Source organism: Thalassophryne amazonica, chromosome 3, assembly GCF_902500255.1.
Source record: "Thalassophryne amazonica chromosome 3, fThaAma1.1, whole genome shotgun sequence".
NCBI classification, from domain to species: Eukaryota; Metazoa; Chordata; class Actinopteri; order Batrachoidiformes; family Batrachoididae; genus Thalassophryne; species Thalassophryne amazonica.
Genome location: NC_047105.1, coordinates 41870787 through 41895401, shown reverse-complemented (window position 1 = coordinate 41895401; position 24615 = coordinate 41870787). Strand labels below are relative to the sequence as shown.

The 24615-nt window shown below is 40.3% G+C and overlaps 2 protein-coding genes across 3 annotated transcripts in view; both read left to right on the top strand.

Annotated features, from left to right (window-relative positions):
• The window catches only part of LOC117506590 (guanine nucleotide-binding protein G(s) subunit alpha), a 120890-nt gene extending 117571 nt beyond the window's left edge, over positions 1 to 3319 (top strand). For both annotated transcript variants that reach the window (XM_034166101.1, XM_034166102.1), the window contains one exon: positions 1719 to 3319. In XM_034166101.1, coding sequence (XP_034021992.1) covers positions 1719 to 1865 — 147 coding nt within the window. In that variant the 3' untranslated portion in view covers positions 1866 to 3319. The remainder of the gene's footprint in view (positions 1 to 1718) is intronic.
• Positions 3320 to 14504: 11185 nt separating this feature from the next.
• ipo9 (importin 9) overlaps positions 14505 to 24615 on the top strand; it is a 38255-nt gene continuing 28144 nt past the window's right edge. Inside the window, exons 1-4 of the mRNA XM_034166100.1 lie at positions 14505 to 14788; positions 19118 to 19179; positions 19337 to 19423; positions 19516 to 19717. Coding sequence (XP_034021991.1) covers positions 14629 to 14788; positions 19118 to 19179; positions 19337 to 19423; positions 19516 to 19717 — 511 coding nt within the window. The 5' untranslated portion in view covers positions 14505 to 14628. The remainder of the gene's footprint in view (positions 14789 to 19117; positions 19180 to 19336; positions 19424 to 19515; positions 19718 to 24615) is intronic.

Genomic DNA, 24615 nt, shown 5'->3' with positions numbered 1-24615 from the left:
ACTGCCACCTTAAAGGCCTGTGGTACATAACCAACTAACAAAGATAGATTGATCATATTTAAGATTGAAGCATTAAATAATGGTAGGACTTCCTTGAGCAGCCTGGCAGGAATGGGGTCTAATAAGCATGTTGATGGTTTGGATGAAGTAACTAATGAAAATAACTCAGACAGAACAATCGGAGAGAAAGAGTCTAACCAAATACCGGCATCACTGAAAGCAGCCAAAGATAACGATACATCTTTGGGATGGTTATGAGTAATTTTTTCTCTAATAGTCAAAATTTTGTTAGCAAAGAAAGTCATGAAGTCATTACTAGTTAAAGTTAATGGAATACTCAGCTCAATAGAGCTCTGACTCTTTGTCAGCCTGGCTACAGTGCTGAAAAGAAACCTGGGGTTGTTCTTATTTTCTTCAATTAGTGATGAGTAGAAAGATGTCCTAGCTTCACGAAGGGCTTTCTTATAGAGCAACAAACTCTTTTTCCAGGCTAAGTGAAGATCTTCTAAATTAGTGAGACGCCATTTCCTCTCCAACTTACGGGTTATCTGCTTTAAGCTACGAGTTTGTGAGTTATACCACGGAGTCAGACACTTCTGATTTAAAGCTCTCTTTTTCAGAGGAGCTACAGCATCCAAAGTTGTCTTCAATGAGGATGTAAAACTATTGACAAGATACTCTAACTCCCTTACAGAGTTTAGGTAGCTACTCTGCTCTGTGTTGGTATATGACATTAGAGAACATAAAGAAGGAATCATATCCTTAAACCTAGTTACAGCGCTTTCTGAAAGACTTCTAGTGTAATGAAACTTATTCCCCACTGCAGGGTAGTCCATCAGGGTAAATGTAAATGTTATTAAAAAATGATCAGACAAAAGGGAGTTTTCAGGGAATACTGTTAAGTCTTCTATTTCCATACCATAAGTCAGAACAAGATCTAAAATATGATTAATCTGTCAGTCCATGAGCCTTCTAAGCTCAGCTGCTCTTAATGTGGCTGATGAAAGTTCATACAGTGTTACCACAGCGTGGTGTGTGCTTGACACACAGCAATTCTCGTCTAATGTCTTCAAAGGGAGATAATTGGACTTTGTTTAATTGATGCTTCGTGTTATATTGACATCATATGTGCTACTCCTCCAAGGTTACTTTATGAATTACAAGGAAACGACACAGTGGTACTACACCATGAAGGAAAAATAATTATTTTGTGAACTCTTCAAGGGAAGATCATTGCATTTTTATCTTTTTTTTAATGAATATACCATATTTGCCAATTATTTGTGCAAAGTTTCACCAGTTTTTTAAAATCGTGTTTCATCACAAAATATTTGCTGCCACTAATTTAATAATAGAAGCAAGCAGCTTGTATGACCTGTGTTGAACTTCATTCACACTATTTTACCTGCAAACGCACAGGAGGTATCAGCGACAATAAAAATGGATCATGCCCTTGTGTGGGCGAGGCCGAGGTGGCTGAGTCGAATGAGGTCTGGGAAAAACACTTTTCCCAAGATTTTCTGAGTGTGGTGCCCCTATTCAGGAGGACCTGGCAGTAAATGTAGCCAGGTGTAAGCTGTTCTGAGGCCATCAGAGGAGGTGCACCAAGTTGGCTAGTTATAGCGCGAAACAGTGCTAAACCTGACCAGATGTAAGAGCAGCTTTAAAGGCAGAGTTTCAGAATGTTGTGACCAAGTTGTCTTTTGTGTGTCTTTCAGAGGATCAGCACAGCTAGTGGTGACGGAAGGCATTACTGTTACCCCCACTTCACCTGTGCAGTTGACACAGAAAACATCCGCCGTGTCTTCAACGACTGTCGCGACATCATACAGAGGATGCACCTACGGCAGTATGAGCTCTTGTGATGAACATGCTGACAGGAAGCTCTGCCATCTGTCCAGTCTACTTAGAGCCTTCCTATCTACTCCTACAACCACTTAGCCAAACACTCCTCAACTTCCACCATCTTCACCTGACAACTGAGCACCTGCCGTCCCTGCCAGTGCATCTTCTGCTCTTTATGGAAATGCAGTTTTCATAGAAGCCTATAAACAGGACAGTGCACCTGATGGGAAGCTTTTCAAAGTGGACAACAATTAGGGAACCAACAATAGTTTTATCAACCATTAGCCTGGACTGCTGTACTCGGCTACACTTTGACCCTCCCAAAGAGGGTCGAGACTGGAATTCCTTAATGCAGGCTGTTCCCACTTTTAACTCTTTGTCTCTCTCTGATACACTTATATGAATACAAACACATTCTCAAGGTACAAACCCATAACAGCAAAAGATTCCCAGAACCATTATCTGGGGTTTAATGTCTCATATCATAGTCTCACACACAGAACTCCTTTAAAAGTTAACTCCGACTGTCTGTAACAGTTGGCGGAGGCTGAACTAAACCATACATCCTGAGAGACAGCGAAATTTATTCACCGCTTGCTGAAAACGAAACAGACAGAACCGTGGACGCTGACACGGAGGAACAGTGGCAGACCTACACAGAGGAAGCCTGTAAGCCCTTTTTCTTGCACAGGAATGGACAATTGAGCCAATTATCTATGGAAGTGAGGACGCCTCGAACATACGACCACATGGCTCAGATGACTGCTCTAATATAAAGATTGGAGGAATTACTGAAAATAAATAAAAAATGCCATAAATTCATGCATACCAGTGATCTTCATGCAAGGCAAAAAATAAAAAATCCAAACTATATATATATAGATATATAAATATAGATATTTATATGTGTGTATATAGATATGTATATATATATATATATATATATATAAAACTATATAAAATATAAATATTATATATTCCTGTAATAACACAGTTCAACTTTAAAGTTTTTGTTAGTTTTTATGCCATGCCGTGTGTTGGTGTACATCATATGTGGTCTGTCTTTACACCCCCCCACCCACCGCCCCAAAAGCTGCCACTGTCCTCCAACCGTCCTTGCTGCTTATCAGCAACCTGCGAATTACCTACTCAACATATTGGGAAAAATAAGGAAAGGCTTTATTTAATGAGGAAAAACAATGCAAACGGGGGTTAGTAGAGCATGTTGTGGAAGAAATCGTTTGGAGACTGGATGCCACCCCTTCACCTTAGAACACAGACACATCTAACCTTTTCCACACAGCTCTGCCTTTCATCTTGTTCTCTCACCTCTTTGGCTTTAAGTACGTCTGTCTTTTATTTTACTGCTGGACTATTATTCTTGTACAGACTGTAAAATGTATTATTTTGTACAACTTTACTGAAGAAAAAAACTTGTAGAAGATCCCTGTGCCTTGATCACGACTGTACGTGTAAAAAAAAAAAAAAAGAAAAGAAAAAAGAGCTAACTTACGTTTCACTGCGCTGTACAGCTGGACGGGTCTGTCCCCAACTCGTCCCTTATGAGCTCCCCCCAACACACACACAGACACCCCCCCACCCCCAATCCACCATGGGCTGGAGGTGGGGCATTGGATGGGGTGGAGACCTCCATTTGTTGATTGGTTTCCATTTGTCCCACATTTGTTTGTTTGTTTATTGATTCATTTGTTTTGCTTTGATTCTCTGATTTATACAGTATAATAGGATTTGAAGATAAAATGAAAAAAGAATGACACACCACCTTTAATGCTGTGTAGTGAAAGATTCTGAATGCTAACACAATTTAATATATATAAAATATATTTCAGATGTTTTATATATATATATATGAGTATAAATATATATATATATATATATATATATATATATATATATATATATATATATATATTGTGTGTGTACTGTACACTTATATTTTCATATGAGCTGTCCCCGGGTTTTCTTTGCTTATTCTCAGTAACACGCGTTGGATTTTTCAGAAGGTGGCCATTCTAAGTGCAATGGGAAGGCTATACATTTTTTAAAATCATTATTATTATTTTAGCTTTAACTCTTTTGAAGGAGAAAGGAATATCAGAGTGCAAAAGATTGCTTGTGTCTACATAAACCAAATTCTTTTTGCTTAAAGAAGAAGAAACATTTGCATTAGTGTTTGGTTCATTCATGGTGCTGCTCGCCGTTTCTGACCACCTTCAGTCTTAACGTTGAAGCCTGCATACATACCAGTGTGCACAACACATTAAAGAAAAAATGCAAAGTATTACTAAGTACCTTGCATCCGGAATGTATTCACAGCGCTTCACTTTTTCCACATTTTATGTTACAGCCGTATTCCAAAATGGATGAAATTCATTTTTTCCTCAAAGTTCTATACACAATACCCCATAATGACAATGTGAAAAAGTTGGGGGGTGTTAGATTTTTTTTCAAATTTATTAAAAATAAAAAAGCTAAGAAATCACATGTACATAAATATTCACAGCCTTTTGAAATGAAGCTCAAAATTGAGCTCAGGTGCATCCTGTTTCCACTGATCATCCTTGAGATGTTTCTACAGCTTAATTGGAGTCCACCTGGGGTAAAGTCAGTTGATTGGACATGATTTGGAAAGACACACTCCTGTCTACAAATAAGGTCCTACAGTTGACAGCGCATGTCAGAGCACAAACTAAGCATGAAGTCAAAAGAAATTGTCTTTAGACATCAGAGACAGGATTATCTTGAGGCACAAATCTGGGGAAGGGTCCAGAAACATTTCTGCTGCTTTAAAGGTCCCAATGAGCACAGTGGCCTCCATCATCTGTAAATGGAAGAAGTTTGGATCCACCAGGACTCTTCCTAGAGCTGGCCACCCTTCTAGGCTGAGCAGTCTGGGGAGAAGGGCCTAAGTCAGGGAGGTGACCAAGAACCCGATGGTCACTCTGTCTGAGCTCCCGGATTTCTCTCTGGAGAGAGGAGAACCTTCCAGAAGGACAACCATCTCTGCAGCAATCCACCAATCAGGTCTGTATGGTAGAGTGTCCAGATGGAAGCTACTCCTTAGTAAAAGGCACATGGTAGCCCACCTGGACCCAGTTTCATAAAGCAGTCTAATCTTGTTTAGTGGACTAAACTGACTAGTCAACTGATCTTTTGATGTTGGGTGTTCCACAAAGCGCTTAGTCATTTAAAGTTTTGTGTTACTCTGCTAAAGTTTATAGTCTGGTACAGAGGAGGCTAATCTTATTTTAGGCGACAAAACTTCAGTGTCTTACCTTAAAAAAAAAAAAGGTATTACGTACCACTACTTGATGGAGGAGGATGGAAGGAGAGACTTGTGGCGGGAGTGGGTGTTTCGGGACCGGAATAATCCATTGGAGATGTTTCTGGATGCCAGGGTTGGGAGCGCTTCTCTGCTGTGACGGACTCAGCCATGTTTGTAGCAGACGGACTAACCTGGAACTAAACTAAACTAAACTTGCACATTGGAGCTGTTTCTTGGCAACGGCACTTGTGAGGCTGTTATAACTGAAAATCAGCAACTAATGTCAAATGGCTAATCTACAAGTTAAGCCATCAATGTGAAACAAAGGTTAGACGGATAATGTTTTGGATTTAACCTTAGTCAACTAAGTAAGCTTAGTATACTAAAAGATTAGACTGCTTTATGAAACCGGGACCTGGAGTTCACCAAAATGCACCTGAAGGACTCTCAGACCATGAGGAACAAAATTCTCTGGTCTGCTGCGATGTTTGGAGGAAACTAGGCACCATCCCTACAGTGAAGCATGGTGGTGGCAGCATCATTCTGTGGGGGTGTTTTTCAGTGTCAAAAACTGGGTGACTAGTCGGGATTGAGAGAAAGATGAATGCAGCAATGTTCAAGGACATCCTGGATGAAAACCTGCTCCAGAGAGCTCTTGACCTGACGGGTGATGGTTCATCTTTCAACAGGACAATGACCCGAAACACACAGCCAAGATATTAAAGGAGTGGCTTCAGGACAACGCTGTAAATGTCCTTGAGTGGTCCAGCCAGAACCCAGACTTGAATCTGATTGAACATCTCTGGAGAGATCTGAAAATGGCTGTGCACCGACACTCCCCATCCAACCTGATGGAGCTTGAGAGGTGCTGCAAAGAGGAATGGGCAAAACTGTCCAAAGATGGGTGCACCAAGCTTATGGCATCATATTCAAAAAGAATTGAGGCTGTAATTGCTGCCAAAGGTGCATCAACAAAGTATTGAACAAAGGGTGTGAATACTTGTGATTTCTTTGTTTTTTATTTTTAATAGTAAATAAGTCCCTTTGGCTGCTCCATTGTTTTCACTACGAGTTGCCACAGCAGATCCAAGGTGGCTCTGCATGTCAGTTTGGTACAAGTTTTATGCTGGATGCCGTTCCTGACATAGCTCTACATTACACGGAGAAATGTGGCAGAGGTGGGTTTTGAGGAAGGAACCTTCTGCACTGAAACCATGTCATCTTCTACGCTGTAGTGTGCTGTGCAGCAGGCTGAAGGCAGCTGACAAGCACAGACTCAACAAGCCCATCGGGAGAGCTGGCTCTGTCCTGGGGGTTGAGCTGGAGTCTGTGGTGGAGGTGTCAGAGAGGAAGATGTTGAGGAAACTGCTCAGCATCTGGGACAGCACCCCCCCGACCCACCTCCTGCATGCCACACTGACATCCTGTCAGAGCACCTGCAGCCACAGACTGAGACCACCAAGGTACACCACAGAATGCCACAGATGGTCTTTCCTACCTGTGGCAATCAGACTGTATAATTGCTCCCCCCACTGCAGTATACATACATAAAGAACAGAGTTATTTAGTTACTCAGTTATGTGCAATATTGTTGAACATCTTGTGCAAATGTATAAAAAAAAAAAACTTTACTGTCACTGTTTCGGTACTCTGGCTATATAATTTCCTTTGGGATAAATAAAGCTGACCTTATTCTAACCACCCCTGACAAGTTTTTTTTTTTTTTTTTTTTTTTTTTATAATTTGGAAAAAAAAAACAATACATTTTTTTCATGTTATCATTATGGGGTGTTGTGAGTAGAATTTTGATGGGAAAAAAATTTAATTTACTCCATTTTGGAATGAGACTAACATAACAAAATGTGGAAAAATTGAAGTGCTGTGAATACTCTTCAGATGCACTGTATGTTTGTCTAATTTCTAGCCAAACTATTTAATCGACACTTAATTTTCAAACTTTGGTAAAATTTCAGTTAGGATCTTTTTTCCTCCCAATAATGCATCTTAAAAATCTAAAGTGAAAGAGTCTTGGAAACATCTTTTGAGTCATATCTGTGAAGAAATAAGCTTTTTATGACTCACCATAAGATTTTTAAACTGCTGTGTTATTTGTAAAAGCTGTATCACTTCCTGATATGAGTAAATGACTTGTTTCAAGAAATACATATTCAGTGAATTTTAATTTGTTCCATGGGCATATTTTTACAAGTTAACAATACATTATTTTCATATAAATAATCTGCCCATTGAACATGTGAAAGTCCACTTACGATTTCTTAAAATAACATGTTGTAATTAGTTGTAAACAAAACTCATTTTTGAGATTTATTTTACTTGTATCAGGAAGTTAAAAATCAAGTAAAATTTCAGTAAGATGTATGGATTTAATTCTAAATGGTACGCTTAAACATTTTTGGTTGGAATCCCATCTGAAATTAAATAAGCTTTTTTGACTCGCAACAAGACTTTTAAGCTGCGCTGACGGGGGAAAGAAAAATCTTGCCATATATACACTCAACAAAAATATAAACGCAACACTTTTGGTTTTGGTCCCATTTTGTATGAGATGAACTCAAAGATCTAAAACATTTTCCACATACACAATATCACCATTTCCCTCAAATATTGTTCACAAACCAGTCTAAATCTGTGATAGTGAGCACTTCTCCTTTGCTGAGATAATCCATCCCACCTCACAGGTGTGCCGTATCAAGATGCTGATTAGACACCATGATTAGTGCACAGGTGTGCCTTAGACTGCCCACAATAAAAGGCCACTCTGAAAGGTGCAGTTTTATCACACAGCACAATGCCACAGATGTCGCAAGATTTGAGGGAGCGTGCAATTGGCATGCTGACAGCAGGAATGTCAACCAGAGCTGTTGCTCGTGTATTGAATGTTCATTTCTCTACCATAAGCCGTCTCCAAAGGCGTTTCAGAGAATTTGGCAGTACATCCAACCGGCCTCACAACCGCAGACCACGTGTAACCACACCAGCCCAGGACCTCCACATCCAGCATGTTCACCTCCAAGATCGTCTGAGACCAGCCACTCGGACAGCTGCTGAAACAATCGGTTTGCATAACCAAAGAATTTCTGCACAAACTGTCAGAAACCGTCTCAGGGAAGCTCATCTGCATGCTCGTCGTCCTCATCGGGGTCTCGACCTGACTCCAGTTACGACTTGAGTGGGCAAGTGCTCACATTTGCTGGCGTTTGGCACGTTGGAGAGGTGTTCTCTTCACGGATGAATCCCGGTTCACACTGTCCAGGGCAGATGGCAGACAGCGTGTGTGGCATCGTGAGGGTGAGCGGTTTTCTGATGTCAATGTTGCGGATCGAGTGGCCCATGGTGGCGGTGGGGTTATGGTATGGGCAGGCGTCTGTTATGGATGAAGAACACAGGTGCATTTTATTGATGGCATTTTGAATGCACAGAGATACCGTGACGAGATCCTGAGGCCCATTGTTGTGCCATACATTCAAGAACATCACCTCATGTTGCAGCAGGATAATGCACGGCCCCATGTTGCAAGGATCTGTACACAATTCTTGGAAGCTTAAAATGTCCCAGTTCTTGCATGGCTGGCATACTCACCGGACATGTCACCCATTGAGCATGTTTGGGATGCTCTGGACCGGCGTATACGACAGCGTGTACCAGTTCCTGCCAATATCCAGCAACTTCGCACAGCCATTGAACAGGAGTGGACCAACATTCCACAGGCCACAATTGACAACCTGATCAACTCTATGCGAAGGAGGTGTGTTACACTGCATGAGGCAAATGGTGGTCACACCAGATACTGACTGGTATCCCCCCCCAATAAAACAAAACTGCACCTTTAAGAGTGGCCTTTTATTGTGGGCAGTCTAAGGCACACCTGTGCACTAATCGTGTCTAATCAGCATCTTGATATGGCACACCTGTGAGGTGGGATGGATTATCTCAGCAAAGAAGAAGTGCTCACTATCACAGATTTAGACTGGTTTGTGAACAATATTTGAGGGAAATGGTGATTTGTGTATGTGGAAAAAGTTTTAGATCTTTGAGTTCATCTCATACAAAATGGGAGCAAAACCAAAAGTGTTGCGTTTATATTTTTGTTGAGTGTATTTGTATAATTTCTAATCAAATATCTAAGACACAATCACTGAACAAGTTTTAAAAAGATCTGCCAGTGATGAGTGAAAAATGAATTTAAGACTCCTTGTAATACGGGCTCACCTTGAAATTTATTTTGCTCGTATTAAGAAATATTACATCATTTACAAATAATAGTATCTTAAAATTTTATAGTGAGTTAAAACACAAAGTTTGTTTCATCTGTTATGACTCAAAATGTTTCCAAGGCTTTCACTTAATATTTTTTAAGGTGTATTATATTCTATAATCCTTATATTCAGTGAAATATTTAAGTGATTGCATCTTATGTTAATTTTAGATTAGATATCTTCAACCAGAAAAGAGACAAGTACACCTCGCAAAATTTTGTGTTTTTGCAGTGTAGCACTTCACAGTACACAGCAAGTATTTTAACAAAGCAAACAGAAAGTGAATCAGTTTTTAAAACTATTTCTAATCTGTGTTCTTAAACATGGTGTTTTACTTCATGGGGATGAAAGTTGCAATTTCAGGTTTTTTCAATTTATTTTCATTTATATAGCACCAAATCACAACAAAGTTGCCTCAAAACCCTTCACACAAGTACGGTCTAACCCTACCAGCCCCCAAAGAGCAAGCACACAGGCACCAGTGGAAAGGAAAAAAACTCCCTCTGAGGAAGAAACCTCAAGCAGACCAGACTCAAAGGGGTGGCCCTCTGCCTTGGCCATGCTACTGACACAATAGACAATACAGGAAATTATACAGGAAATTTTGGGAGTCCATGCTGGTGCACAAGAAGGGAGGACAGCAGAAGAAAAACACACACTCCCATCTCTGGATGGAGCCGCACCTCAAACAGAGAGAGAGAAAACAGAATCAGGCAGCAAAAAGACAATACAATTTATCAGCATTTAGCAACAAGAAAAACAAGATATACTAAGGTAATTGCTGGCCACTAGCCCTAAGCTTCACTAAAAGACACAGAATTTAGATAAAGTTGAAGCTGCGGCCTTCTCTGTTTCCTAATAAAATGAATTTAAGAGTATAAAGCATAGTAAGGCAAGGCAAGTTTATTTATAGAGCACAATTTGTACACAAGGCAATTCAAAGTGCTTCACAGCTTCATAAAAATTACAAGATACAGATAAAATCACAAAACACACAAAATCATAAAAACATAAATATCATTTCAAAACTACATTTAAAAAGAAGAGGGCAAATAGATGACTCTCAATTCTCGTACGCCAAGCTGAAAAGAACAGTTTTCAGCCTGGATTTGAACATTGTCACAGATGAAGCCAGTCTCACCATTTCAGGGAGTTTATTCCAGATTTTAGCTGCATGAAACTGAAACATTGCTTCTCCGTGTTTAGTCCTGACTCTGGGGACCAGTAGAAGACCAGTCCCAGAGGATCTCAGGACCCGCAATGGTTCATATGGCTCTAACATATCAGAGATATACTTTGGTGCTAAACCATGAAAAGACTTGTACACAAGCAAAGCTGTTTTAAAGTCTATTCTCTGAGTGACTGGAAGCCAGTGCAGAGATCTGAGCACTGGACTAATGTGGTCATATTTCCTGGTTCTTGTCAGGACTCGAGCTGCAGCATTTTGGATATTCTGTAGCTGTTTGACAGCTCGTTTAGAGAGGCCCGTGAGTACACCATTACAATAATCCAATCTGCTGGAGATAAAAGCATGGATCAGCTTCTCTAAGTCTGATTTGGATACTATATTTTTAATCTTAGCAATATTTTTTAGATGGTAAAAAGCTGCTGATGTTATTGATTTGATGTGACAGTTTAAAGTCAGGTCTGAGTCCATGATTACTCCAAGGTTTCGAACCTGATCTTTAGGCTTTAGAGAGAGAGACTCGAGGTGACAGATGACTCTTTCTCGTTGTTTCTGTGGGCCAAAGACAATGGTTTCAGTTTTATCTGAGTTTAATTGGAGGAAGTTGTTTTGCATCCACAAACTAATCTGTTCGATGCAGTGACAAAGTAAATCTACAGGCCCCAGTTCACCTGCTGTCAATGACACATAGATCTGAGTGTCATCTGCATAGTTATGGTAGGATACATTATTGCTGCGTATCAGCTGACCCAATGGAAGCATGTACAAATTGAATAAGAGTGGTCGCAGGATAGACCCCTGGGGAACCCCATAGGTCAGCGCCACTTTGTTCGAGACACAATTTCCAATTTCAACAAAGTATGTCCTGTCTTCAAGATAGGACTTAAACCAGTTTAATGCAGTACCAGTGATTCCCACCCAATTTTCTAACCTTTGTAGTAGAATCCCATGGTCCACTGTGTCAAAGGCAGCGCTCAAGTCCAGCAGAACCAGGACTGAGACTTTGCCTGCATCTGTGTTTACACGGATATCATTTGTCAGTTTAATCAAAGCTGTCTCTGTACTGTGGTGTGGCCTAAATCCCAACTGGAAAGTTGTTAAAACCTTATTAGAAACGAGAAAGTCAGTGAGCTGTTTGTGAACCACTTTCTCCAGGACTTTCCCTAAGAAAGGCAAATTTGATATAGGTCTGTAGTTGTTCAAGACTGCTCTTTTTTAGAAGAGGCTTAATGACAGCAGTTTTCAGGGCCTCTGGAAATGTTCCAGTCTGCAGTGAGGTATTCACTAGATGAGTGATTTGTGGTAGCAAGTACTAAGCACAGACTTCAGGAATCTAGTGGGTAACTCATCTAGGCAAGAAGTACATGAACTCAGACCATAGATAACATCATCAATAATTTTGCCAGTTACAGGTGTAAAATGTGCCAACTCTAGATGTTTCAGAGGCTGCAGTGATGCCATCTGAGTTGTTGAAATGATAGCATTTTATTGGTCTGAATTTTGTCATTAAAGAATTTTGCAAACTCATTGCACTTGGAAGTAGAAACCAGTTCCAAAGGCAGAGAAACTGAAGGATTTGTTAATCTATTAACTGTGGCAAAAAGGACATGGGAATTGTTACTGCAGTTTGAAATGATTTTCGACAAATACCTTTCCCTTGTTTGATGTAAAGTCAAGTTGAACACACAAAGCATACCTTTGTAAGTTTCATAATGAACCTGAAGATTTGACTTTCGCCATTTTCGTTCGGCTTTCCGACACTCCCTTTTCTGTGCCCTGACCAAATCTTCATTTCTCCATGGCGCTTTTTCTTTATTTTTAACCAATTTAACATACTTAGTACATATTACATGTTCATAACATATTAGTAACATACTTTGCCAATATGCTAGGCATATGAAAGGGAAAATAAGTGTGTTTTAAGTCTGGACTTGAAAGTCTCTACAGAATCTGACTGTTATATTGATTCAGGGAGATCATCAGACTTTTTATTTACCCTAGGGACACAAAGTAATCCTGCACCTTGAGAATGCAGAGCCTGGGCCGGTACGTAGGGTTTAATTAGGTCAGCTAAATAGGGAGGGGCTAGTCCGTGAGTAATTTTATAGGTTAGTAACAGAACCTTAAAATCTAATCTCACAGGGACAGGAAGCCAGTGAAGAGACACCAAAATAGGTGTAATGTGGTCAAACTTTCTGCTTCATGTCAAAAGTCTGGCAGCAGCATTTTGAACCAATTACAGACCCCTAATGCTGGACTGCAGTAAACTAGACAATAGAACATTGCAGTAGAACTTTGCAAATTAGGTGACTTCAAAGGAGACGTGACCTGTGGCATCACCATGAGGGAGGCTTACACCCCAGTTTGGGAACCCTCCCAGCCAGCTTATGCAATAACCCAGATTAAATAAATACTAAAGTCTTGCAACTCAGCAAATTAAAAATCCATATAAGGATGACGTGATTACACAGAAGTTAAATTTGATGCACCAGCTCAATCAAAAAAATCCAACTTTCTTTTGACTCTGTTCCTGCCATTTGTTGCCATTTGTGAGACATCAAGGTGGACAGGTAAACCAAGACAATTATTACAATACCTCCCATCAGTGGCCTTGACCAACAAGTTGTTTGACCAACAAGTGGGGGAGTGGTTAAAGTGTTGGGCTTGAGACCAGAGCCCAGAGGATCCTCAGTTCAAATCCCAGCCTGACCGGAAAATCACGTCAGCACGTAGAGAATTGATGCCTTGATCCTCAGCATACTGACTTCCTCCTGTAATGTTGCATCTGAAAGTGTGCAAAATTTCCATGTGCTGATCAAATCATCTGACAACACGTCATCTTCATATTCTTAGATTTATATATATATATATATATATATATATATATATATATATATATACATATATATATTAGTTGTAAATCGTAATTTACATATTTTTCCTATTGTGTTGCAAATGTTACTCAGTTGAGCGCCTGAACACTTGACCCAATATACAAGTAGTAGCAAATTGGTGGGAGCTGCTGCTCCGTCAGAACAGATCTCTTGCTGATGATGCAGCTTAAGATGGTTAGAAATCTACAAAAACACTTTCCTTAAGGCAATGATACAAACCTTCCGGCTGGACAAAGTGGGGGTGGGAGGTTCTTGACTGACCAAGTCAACCCACCTCCTGAAGAGGACACTTGAGGGAGAACTCTTCTGAAATTAAAATGGTGAGTGAAAGGAAGCCCCCTTGGCTGCTCTCTTTTTTTGTCACTAGGGGTCGCCACAGAAGATCCAAAGTGGATCTGCATGTTGATTTGGCACAAATTTTACGCCGGATGCCCTTCCTGACACAACTCCACATTACGTGAAGAAATGGGCAGGGGTGGGATTTAAACTGGGAACCTTCTGCATGGAAACCAAGCACACTAAGAAGCAGAGCTAAAGAATAAATCAACAACTTGGTGAAGTTGGTACACTGTCTGGACAGTTTTCTGAAAAACTGATCAGAGAAACTTCCTGAGATTTTGTGGGGGCATTCCTTGGGGGCCTGTCTGGTCATGGAAGCTTGGACTTACAGAGTGAATCTCCCTGTGTCCCCCCAGGGCCTTCTGCAAGGCGAAAATCTCAACGCAGTTTTCGATGGTATTACGGAAAGTAAATTAATCTATGGTTGGTGATACTGTCACGAAAATGTGGCGCTTTTCGTGACAGGGTCACAAATTCGTTTAGTGAAGGAAGCAGCGAAATTTACTACAGACATTCCTGGGGGAGATACTTGGAATAAGCGGGTTTGGAAAATGACTGCAGCTGCTGCATGCAGTGAGTAAATCGCGGCCTTCAATGGAAAGCTCCTCACCACAAGAGGGCGCCAGAGTGTTACAATTAAGATTAGAACACGTGGGGCAGGCTTCTTCCTTCTGCGGAGCTCCGCCTCCTCCTCGTTTTCCATGCATTGGCGCGCTTTGCCCGCACGGCCGAGCCCCTGTGCGCTCCTCCCGGAGGTTTGGACGGACTCTGAAGCGGGCTGCCGGTGAACGCACAGCAGGCATGAGTGCGGCGGGGAGTGCTCGGCCCGGTCCGGCCGCCGGAGCTGTCCAGCAGGGCTTAAAGGAGACTCTTATCGAGACCTTGTCGGCTATCCTGTCCCCGGTGCAGGAGGTCCGCGCCGCCGCTGAAGAGCAGATCAAAGTGTTGGAAGTGACAGAAGGTGAGCGGTTCGAATCCCGCGGGCTCCCTGGCCTGTTTGATGGAGTTAACGGCCTCGTTTCGGCTGCTTGCTGCACCATTGCTAACTAACTACGTTGTGTCTGCTAATGTTGACGGGAAGCTAACGCTTCACTGTCTCCAGCTAGCTTAACATTAGGCCACATTTTCAGAAGTTACTGCTGAGTAAGTGAGCCTCAAAAGCTGCCGTAGGTCATTTCCATGTTTATATTAATAACCGAGAGAGAAAGCGAGCTGTGGTAACTAGCGTTAGTGTGTTTAGCATTAACAGGTCACTGTCCATCCATCGATAAAGGTGGAATATTAGTGTCACAGGTTACGCATATTTACCGTGTTCATTATCAATCAGTACTGTCAGATTATCATTTAAGAAGGTAACAAACCTCTAAAGTAAGTTTCTGTTTTACCATTCATGTACTGTCACTTGGTCACAAAAAGCTTTATTTTTCCTGCCCCGGATTGATTACTGGGTAACACAAAGTAACGTCGCTGTTATTTATTGGTTTTGGTTTATATCCACTGGATTTGACAGGTTTGGGCACCAAATTTAGCAGCAAAAGCTTTGAGCAGTTTTGGAATGGACCGGTTGTCTCTGGGTGGTTGCTCTCCAGGACCCAAAGGGGTCCTGTGTGGAATAGATACACTCCCAGAATTGACTTTTTACATTTGCAACCAGTTTGGAAAACCTGTAACCTATTCTCAGTGTATGGTGTTATCAATAGTTTTTGTTTTTTTGTTTGTTTATTTGTTTGTTTTTTCTTCAGAGGATCCTAAAACCCGGTGTTGCAGTCTGATCAGTCCCCCTGCCTTCATTGCGCATGCGTCATTTTGGAGCGCTATAAGCTATTAACAGATTATCGCCTCGTTTCTGCTTAAAACTTGCATTAAAATGATTTAAGAGGTTTTATGTTGTCATCTGATGGTTAATAATCACATTATTCCCTTTGCTTGATTTGGGTGAAGAGAGTCAGGCTCAGTCACTCTCAGATGCACTGGTGTCGCACGCTGATCAGTCCCCCACTTTTTATTTGATTAGATAGAACTTTATTAAACCCTTTGGAAGACGCCTTCAGGCAAATTGAAGTTCCAGCAGCATTGTATAGCAGCACACAGAGCATCAAAAGTGAAAGTAAAAAAAGCTATTTGTAGATATAAATACACAAATATAAATGCCCGACATAGCGATCACTACTGCTTTACTGGCTACTACTGTTCCTCTCCTTCCCGTCCTCTGTCTTCCTTTTAGTCGTCCTCCCTCGAGTGAGGAGTTGTGGGGTCATATAGTGCAGTTTTAACAAATTTATGGAGAAATTTTTTTTTTTCCCCTGACCGGGTCGCGGTCAGAAACAAAACAAAACCGACCGACATGCTCTTAAGGAAATCTTATCGGGATGTAATTTCTGTCGATAACTGGTTACATGGTAACATACTTACTACGTCTGTCAACAAAGTTGGGTGGAGGTAATTTTTTCACCCCTGGCTGTTTATCTGTTTGTGAACAGCCTGTAACCCACAATTTTTCATATATCAGTATGAAAGTTTTACAGAGAACTCATGTCCTGATAGGCAAGACCTGATTAAATTTTCAAGGTCATAGGTCAAAGTCAGGAAAAACCTTGGAAAATTGAAAAAATCCAGAGTGTTACACAGGGTGGTATCCTTTATCGACTGATAAAGTATAATCCAGATCTTATCCAGATTACAGATTTTGTGGCCATTTAAATTCACTTTGAAAGACCCATTTATTGTATATTTTACATTATATTTTAATCAGGTGTATCCCAATCATTCTCAAATTTTGAAAGTGAGGTGTAGACTGGCACTCATTATCGCCTGACAAAGTTTGATCCAGATCTGATCCGGATTGTGGATTTTGTGGACATTTGAATTTAATATTGAATTGCCCGTTTGGTGTACATTTTGCATTACATCTCAATCAAAAGTACCTCAATTGCTGTCATTTGTGACAATAAGGTGCAAACTGGCACTCTCAGTGAATAGACTAAGTTTAATCCACATCTGATTTGTATTGCGGATTTAGTGGATATTTGATTTTAACATTGAAAAGCCCCTTTGATCTATATCTTAGCTTATGAAAAGCTGCTTCGAACAGGACTTTGACCTTTAAATTTTTTTTTCCAAGGTAAAAATTGGATTATGACAAGATGTTACATCTATAATGAACATAATTTTACAGGTACATTATCTAACTTGGAAGAAGGAATGAAAATGCAACTGTTTTACCAAGTCATTACAATATAAATATCATAAATAATCACCTTTGAGTTACGATTCCAAATGTATTCTCCACCGCATGGCATGCAAGAGCCAACCTACCGCTGTAGATAATTTCTCTGTGATTCTGAGAGTGATGACAGATGGTTTTATCAGCCAAATTCTGAAAGCAGATGCGTCATGAAATGATTATTTTATATAGCACTGGTCTGGTTAGCAAAACCATCAAACATCACCTATGTCACCTTTTAAATTCTGAGCACATTGTCTGTGTTGTTATTCTAAGTAGAATATCTTTTTGCTTAGATATACCATAACCTCTGCCTGCTGTTGTTGGTTTAAAAACTGACTACTCAACATTATTCAGTTCTGCAAACTGGTGACACTTTGTATACTTACAACCTATAATTTGTGTTGTGAGGATGTTTGTTGCTGTCTGGTGTTATTCTGCCAACATCTCCACTGAAAGAGGCCCGACCGCTGCCAACTTCAATAAAACAGAAGTCCATACTGGAGATGCACTTATTTTCCCTTTCGTATGGCTAGCATACTGGCATAGTATGTTACTATGCTTTTTACCCTTTTAATATCATTTTATTAGGAAACGGAGTGGGCCGCAGCCTCAACTTTATCTAAAGTCTGTGTCTTCTAGTGAAGCTTTGGGCTAGTGACCTGCGATCATCTTAGTATTTCTTCTGGATGGGTATTGATAAGATTTATCTATCGATACCTCTTGTGAATTTTCTGTGTACTAAAAGTAGGCTTTACAGGTTTTCTATGTCAACAACATTTTATTGAGTCTTAAAGTAAATAAATATGAAATTGGTCACTGGATCCTTATCCTTGATCTCTGGACATAGAAATAAACAAAATGTGTAGTTATTGTCAAAAACATTTCCTTTCAGACATTATTGGCATGAATGTCTTTCCATACATCTGAGCTGAGCTCTTGCAGCTGCGCTGTGCTGCACGTCAGGATGTAATTCATAAAAATACAGAATGTCTCATGCAGGAGAAGAGCTGTCTGAGTGCTGTGGTTCATTTATAGCCTAAAATCAGTGTTGATGCGCTGGTTCCAATGGTGTGATTGATTACTTTTATTTATTTATTTAAAAAAAAAAAAAAAAAACTTGAACAATTTTGTAATTGCTCTTCACCCATGAAAATGGGTACCTCTTCTTATCATGAATAAAGCAGTGCAAAATTACACTGCTTTCTGGAAAAGCTGCTATCAAAGTTTTATTTTTGATTGGTGGTTTTCTTTGGTGTATTTTTGTGCCAAATTACAGCAGCTTGTGAACACCGTCATTGCCAGTTGTGATGTCTTTGTATTTATGGTGAGGCTGATTGTGCTTGTCTGACACAAGCAGCTTCACAGTGAGGCGGACCCTTTCCATTGGCCTCTCTGTGAGCCAGCCGCTCTATCAGCATTACTAGCACTGTCTCCTGGCGTCTGTCGTTCGTAGTAGAACCGCATCAGAGATCTGATGCTGATTTTAAAGAGACAGGCAATTCTAGGGTAACACAATTATAGTTGGAGCACATTTTTAATGGTGAGCTAAAATATGGCCAGAGTTGGCTATGAGTTGTAATTCTGTTACCTTAGAATTACTCACTTCATTCTAATTCCATTAATATGTTTCCCAGACTCATTTTTGCCACATTAACTTCAACTAAAAGACATTTCATTTTTGTTTTACATCTGCCTGGACAAGACTGTTGCTTACTTGAACATAAATTTTAATTATTAGCTAATAAAGGTTTCATATTTTATTATTTACAAGTTGTAGCTTTACTTATTTGAATCATAGCCTTGAACAGAAATTGGATTACAAATGTAAAGATTCCAGCTCGCAAGAAAATCTGCACATGGCTACAGTTCCAGTTCCATTTCTAACCTCAAGTTCCGATGCTATTATTACAAAAGCACATCAGATTTCAAACTTGATTTCTTTGATTTTTATTTATTTATTTTAATTTTCAGACTTCATTTGGTTACTTGACATGACTTCTTCTGTTATTGTGTATGTTGCACTATTTGTGCTCAGCTCCTTTTTTGTTCTTTTTGTGTCCTCAGAGTTTGGTGTGCACCTGGCAGAACTCACAGTTGACCCTCAGGGTGCTCTAGCTATCCGTCAGGTAAGGTATTTTAAAAAATTGGCGTTATCACAGCTTTCACTTATACAAGAGCTTTGGGACATATGGTACACATTCAGGTTGAATTAAGGTCTCTGTGTTGATTACGCAGCGTTGTCCTGAGTGTTAGACTCATGTCTCATGTTGTCTGTGCCTTCAGTTAGCATCTGTCATCCTAAAGCAGTATGTGGAGACTCACTGGTGTTCCCAGTCTGAGAAATTCAGGCCACCTGAAACCACAGATCAGGTAAAGAATAAGAGATTGTTAAAGAATTTTAGCACACAATTTTATTTTGGCCTCAAAATTACTGTTGTTCGCTTCCTACGATGCGCCTCCAGGCTAAAGCCGCGATTCGGGAACTGCTGCCAAGTGGTCTGCGGGAATCAATTAGCAAAGTCCGCTCCAGTGTTGCATACGCTGTGTCAGCCATTGCCCACTGGGACTGGCCTGAAGCTTGGCCGCAGCTCTTCACCCTGCTGATGGAGATGCTGGTCAGTGGCGATGTCAACGCTGTGCATGGTGCCATGAGGGTCCTCACAGGTATGCACTGAGAGAAACACTCGTATATTTAAAGCTGTGCAGTTTATAAACCTTTTGGGTCCAGGATGGAGAACCACTGCAAGTAAATGCGGTATTAACACCAAGATTCATATTTTTGTGTTTTTAATTGGGTTGGGAGTAGTAAAACTGGAAAGGTGCACTGAAAGAACACATACCTCAGGCATGGTAGTAACAACTAACTGGTACTACCTCTACCAATTCATTTTTAAAGTCATTGCATAGGTTTTCTGTGTATGTATTTATTAATTGCACATATCACCCACATTACACATACAACACAGCATATCATAGAAACACCAACAATTGCACTTCTAAAGTCTCAAGCAGCGTTGTTTTTTTTTTTTTGTTTTTTTTTAGTTAATCACAAATGAGTTTTTGAAACTGTTAAGCTTCTATTGGGGCGCCCTGTGTTGTCTGTTGGGACAAAAGGTTTATAGTCCTCTTGTATTTTATACTAGAAAAAAATGAGAGGAGTTCAGGTTACTTTAAATAGCCATTTCTCAAAATAATAAAAAAAAAATGGCAGTGTATGAATGTTTGCAGAACAAATTGACCCCAAGCATGACATTTTACACATCAGTTCAACAGCATTCAACAAATGTGCAAGCTGACCTAAAGGCCAAAGCATAACACTCACTTTTAGATGTCTCAGTATAATATCAGCTTCAGATTTGAAGAAATTTCTCACACACGTTTTCTTATATATGAGGTCTGTTAGAAAACTATCCGACCTTATTTTTTTCAAAAACCATATGGATTTGAATCACGTGTGATTGCATCAGCCAAGCTTGAACCCTCGTGCGCATGCGTGAGTTTTTTCATACCTGTCGGTTGCTTCATTCGCCTGTGAGCAGGCTTTGAGTGAGGTGTGGTCCACCCCTCACGTCTATTTTTTTTATTGCGAATAAATGTCTGAACGATTTGGAGCTTTGCTGCATCAATTTTTTTCCAGAAACTGTAAGAGACTTCCAGGTGGACACCATTCGAAAAATTAATATGGCTTTCAGGGACAATTTTATGGGGATTAAACAGATTACGGGGTGTTACTGCCCCTTTAAGGACGGCCCACAACTGCTGAGAGTGCAGCACGCTCCCAGCGCCGTTGGACAGGCTGACACCCCACACAAACAACCAGATCATTTCCAACGTGAAAGCTTTGTTGATCCGGGACCTCATCTGACTTTCACAAAAAGGCAGAAGATGTGGACGTCAGTACTTTTTCCGGCACATTCCACCGTTACAGGAGTTTTTGTTTTTTTTTTCTCATGGAAAAAGAAGCCGAGGGACGTGCCACGGAGCCGTTCATTACGCGGGACAAAACCACCTTGGTGTTGGTCTCACAGGACGGCTTAAAGGTGGATTTTAGACGGATTCCGGTTGCTTTCCAGTCGTGTGAATATCCGATTGTGATTGTGCATGAGCTGAACATGCCAGAACATGTCCTGTGAGGCTTCATCATGGCGTTTCTTTTCGCCATGCAGCTCCGCCGCAACGCGCGGAATTCCTCTGCCTTTGTTCCTCTTTCCATGACAAAAACTCCTGTAACAGTGAAATGTGCCGTTCAGTTCTAAACTGGATTCTGTCTTGATCCGGTATGTCCTCTGACTAGCACAGGAATTGTGAAAAGACGTGGACATCGGCACTCCACCGTTACAGGAGTTTTTTTTTTTTTTTCATGGAAAAAGAAGCCGAGGGACGCGCCACCGTGCCGCTCTTGACGCGGCACAAAACCACCTCGGTGTTGGTCTCTCAGGACGGCTTTCAGGCGGATTCCGGTTGCTTTTCTGTCGTGTCGCCGGAAATAATAAGGTCGGATACTTTTCTAACAGACCTCGTATATATTTCTTTATTACAGGAGGCAGCTGTTTTACACATGTGACCATTTTCATTCTTGGTTTAAAAAAAAACTGATACAGTAGTGTTCAGAATAATAGTAGTGCTATGTGACTAAAAAGATTAATCGAGGTTTTGAGTATATTTCTTATTGTTACATGGGAAACAAGGTACCAGTAGATTCTCACAAATCCAACAAGACCAAGCATTCATGATATGCACACTCTTAAGGCTATGAAATTGGGCTATTAGTAAAAAAAAAAAAAAAGTATAAAAGGGGGTGTTCACAATAATAGTAGTGTGGCATTCAGTCAGTGAGTTTGTCAATTTTGTGGAACAAACAGGTGTGAATCAGGTGTCCCCTATGTAAGGATGAAGCCAGCACCTGTTGAACATGCTTTTCTCTTTGAAACCCTGAGGAAAATGGGACGTTCAAAACATTGTTCAGAAGAACAGTGTAGTTTGATTAAAAAGTTGATTGGAGAGGGGAAAACATATACACAGGTGCAAAAAAATATAGGCTGTTCATCTACTATGATCTCCAATGCTTTAAAATGGACAAAAAAAAAAAAAGACACGTGGAAGAAAATGGAAAACAACCATAAAAATGGATAGAAGAATAACCAGAATGGCAAAGGCTCACCCATTGATGAGCTCCAGGATGATCAAAGACAGTCTGGAGTTATCTCATGGGTTAAAGTTCTCCGTCACCTGGAAAATTTAACCACACATACGCGTGCGCACGTGGTGTCATGCGTGTTTTGGGGCCGAAATATTATAGTCTCACTGTCAAAGCAACATCCCTTTCTGCGCTAATCAAAACAGCAGCAATGTTAGCGTGGACTGTGGAGGAAGGGACTGTGTGAATTTTCACTCTTCTCCGCTCTGTTTACTGCTTGCTATGAGCCATGGTCCTTCTCCTCTCTGTCTTTGTGGGAACATTGGCAGACACTCCGCAAGTAGAGCGGGGCGTGGCTTTGCTTTGAACCAATGAAGCAATGATCTGCTTTGATGGTTTGTCGCTTTATCTTAATTTTCCCTCGCTAAAACCCTAAAGAACATATGTCTGTGAGTAATATTTACCTTTTTTATATTAAACCGACCTGTTATGGTCTTCTAAAATAGTTGTTGTATTTTATAACTTAAAAACGGGACCGATGCTAACGCGTTAGCATGTCTATGGCGTTTTCAATGATAGTTAGCATTAAGCAGTTCGCATCTCAGCACAGTTCGTGTGCATGTTTTCTGTATAATAGTGACTTAGTGTTTGTTGTCGTAAAAGAGTCAAATGTATTACGAATTATAATTTGTTTATATATTAATAATAATCAGAAGAATCAGAATCGCCTTTATTGTCATTGTAATTTCCATTACGAGATTTGAGTGCAACTACAAAATGGTGCTTTCCGTGGTGCGAGTAATTTTTAGCCAAATGAAAGATCGTGAAATTTAACGGTAAATTATTCAGAGTATATGCACAACTAATATAAACATAAGGTAAAATGAAATGTGGACTAAGTAATGTAAAACGAGAATTATATACAACTGGTTAAGTTTAATGACAATTTGTTTCCGTCAAACCACATGTAAGCTGTGTTTTTACACAAAAAACTAAAATGCAGTAAATTGCACATTTGTGTCTTTTTGCTTGAGCTGCTGCCCCGCGACCCAAGCGGAAGAAAATGGATGGATGGATGGATAACTTATTAAAGATCACATATTACACTTTAGTCAGGCCTTTAAAATACTTTTGTGGACTCTTGCTGTAATATGTTGTCAGTGGTTGAGATAGTTTCTGTAGGCATTTAAAAATGCTCATAATCGGATGAAACCTGATGGAAATCTCACAAAATAAAACAAAACATTATTTGAGGTATGTTTCTGACGAGAATATAACATAACTTTATTACAAGGTCAAATGTTGATGTTGCGTGATAAAGGCCTTTTAATAATAATTCACTTCAAGAAATAATGGCAAAACTCACATGTAAGTAAAAAAAAAAAAAAAAAAAAAAAAAGATTAATTGATTACTAAAATAATCGTTATGGCCCAGTCACACGGCACACGACGATTCCTGAATGAAGGGAAAAAGTAAAAAAACATCACAATTCGTTGAGAAAAGGTGGACAAAAGAGCTTTTATCACCGAACAGTCTGAGAAGCAAGAGCGCAAAAGGGACGAAAGAGGAACTTAACAAAAGCGAAGCTCACTAGCTAGACGAAATGTGCCTGGAGCCACTGCTGGAGCAGAGCGTGTCTGCTCCAGTACTCGGCGCTGGAATGGAGCTCATAGCGCCTGAGTCCTGGAGAAATTGCAAACAGAAGCTGTGGAGGTCTGTGTGCACGTCAGTGGATCACCTGCTCTGGTTCCTCATCCAGAACAAAAGAGGGATCATCAGAATCCACGACACGCTGCGCGCTCCGTCGTGCTCCATTTAAAAAAAAAAAAAAAAAAAAAAAAAAAAAAGTGCCGTGGTCACTGCTGTATCACAGTATTATGTTCTAAGCCATATATATTGATTTATAACAGAAAACTGTCAAAAGGGAGAATAAATATAAGTGTAAAGATGATTGAATATATCAGAGCAGTAAATTAATCAGTGCGTGTGAACGCGCGCATTGACTCACGTGCGGTTATTCCACCAGCTGATCACTGATCCACAACGTGAATTCTTCCTTCCAGAACAGCTCTTTATATGATCATTTTGATTCAAATACCTGTTGCCACATGTACAGAAGGACTGGATTATCATTCCTACACTCATATTGTTATATTTAATAAAAATAATAAGCGCGCACAGCAGCTCCTACTGCCGCTGAAGCTGCATTCAAGTACCGTCGGAAATTACACAACTTTTTCGTTGTTTCAAATTCAACAGTTGCTTGTGGCAAAATAATTAATTATATCCACACAAAAGATTAATTGTGGTCTATGTAAGGTGCCTGAGCCCATTGAGTTTGCCCTGTAATTTCCAACGGTACATGAATGCAGCAGCAGCCTCAGCGCTCACAAACTGGTTTCTGCACTGTGTGAAACCGTTCAG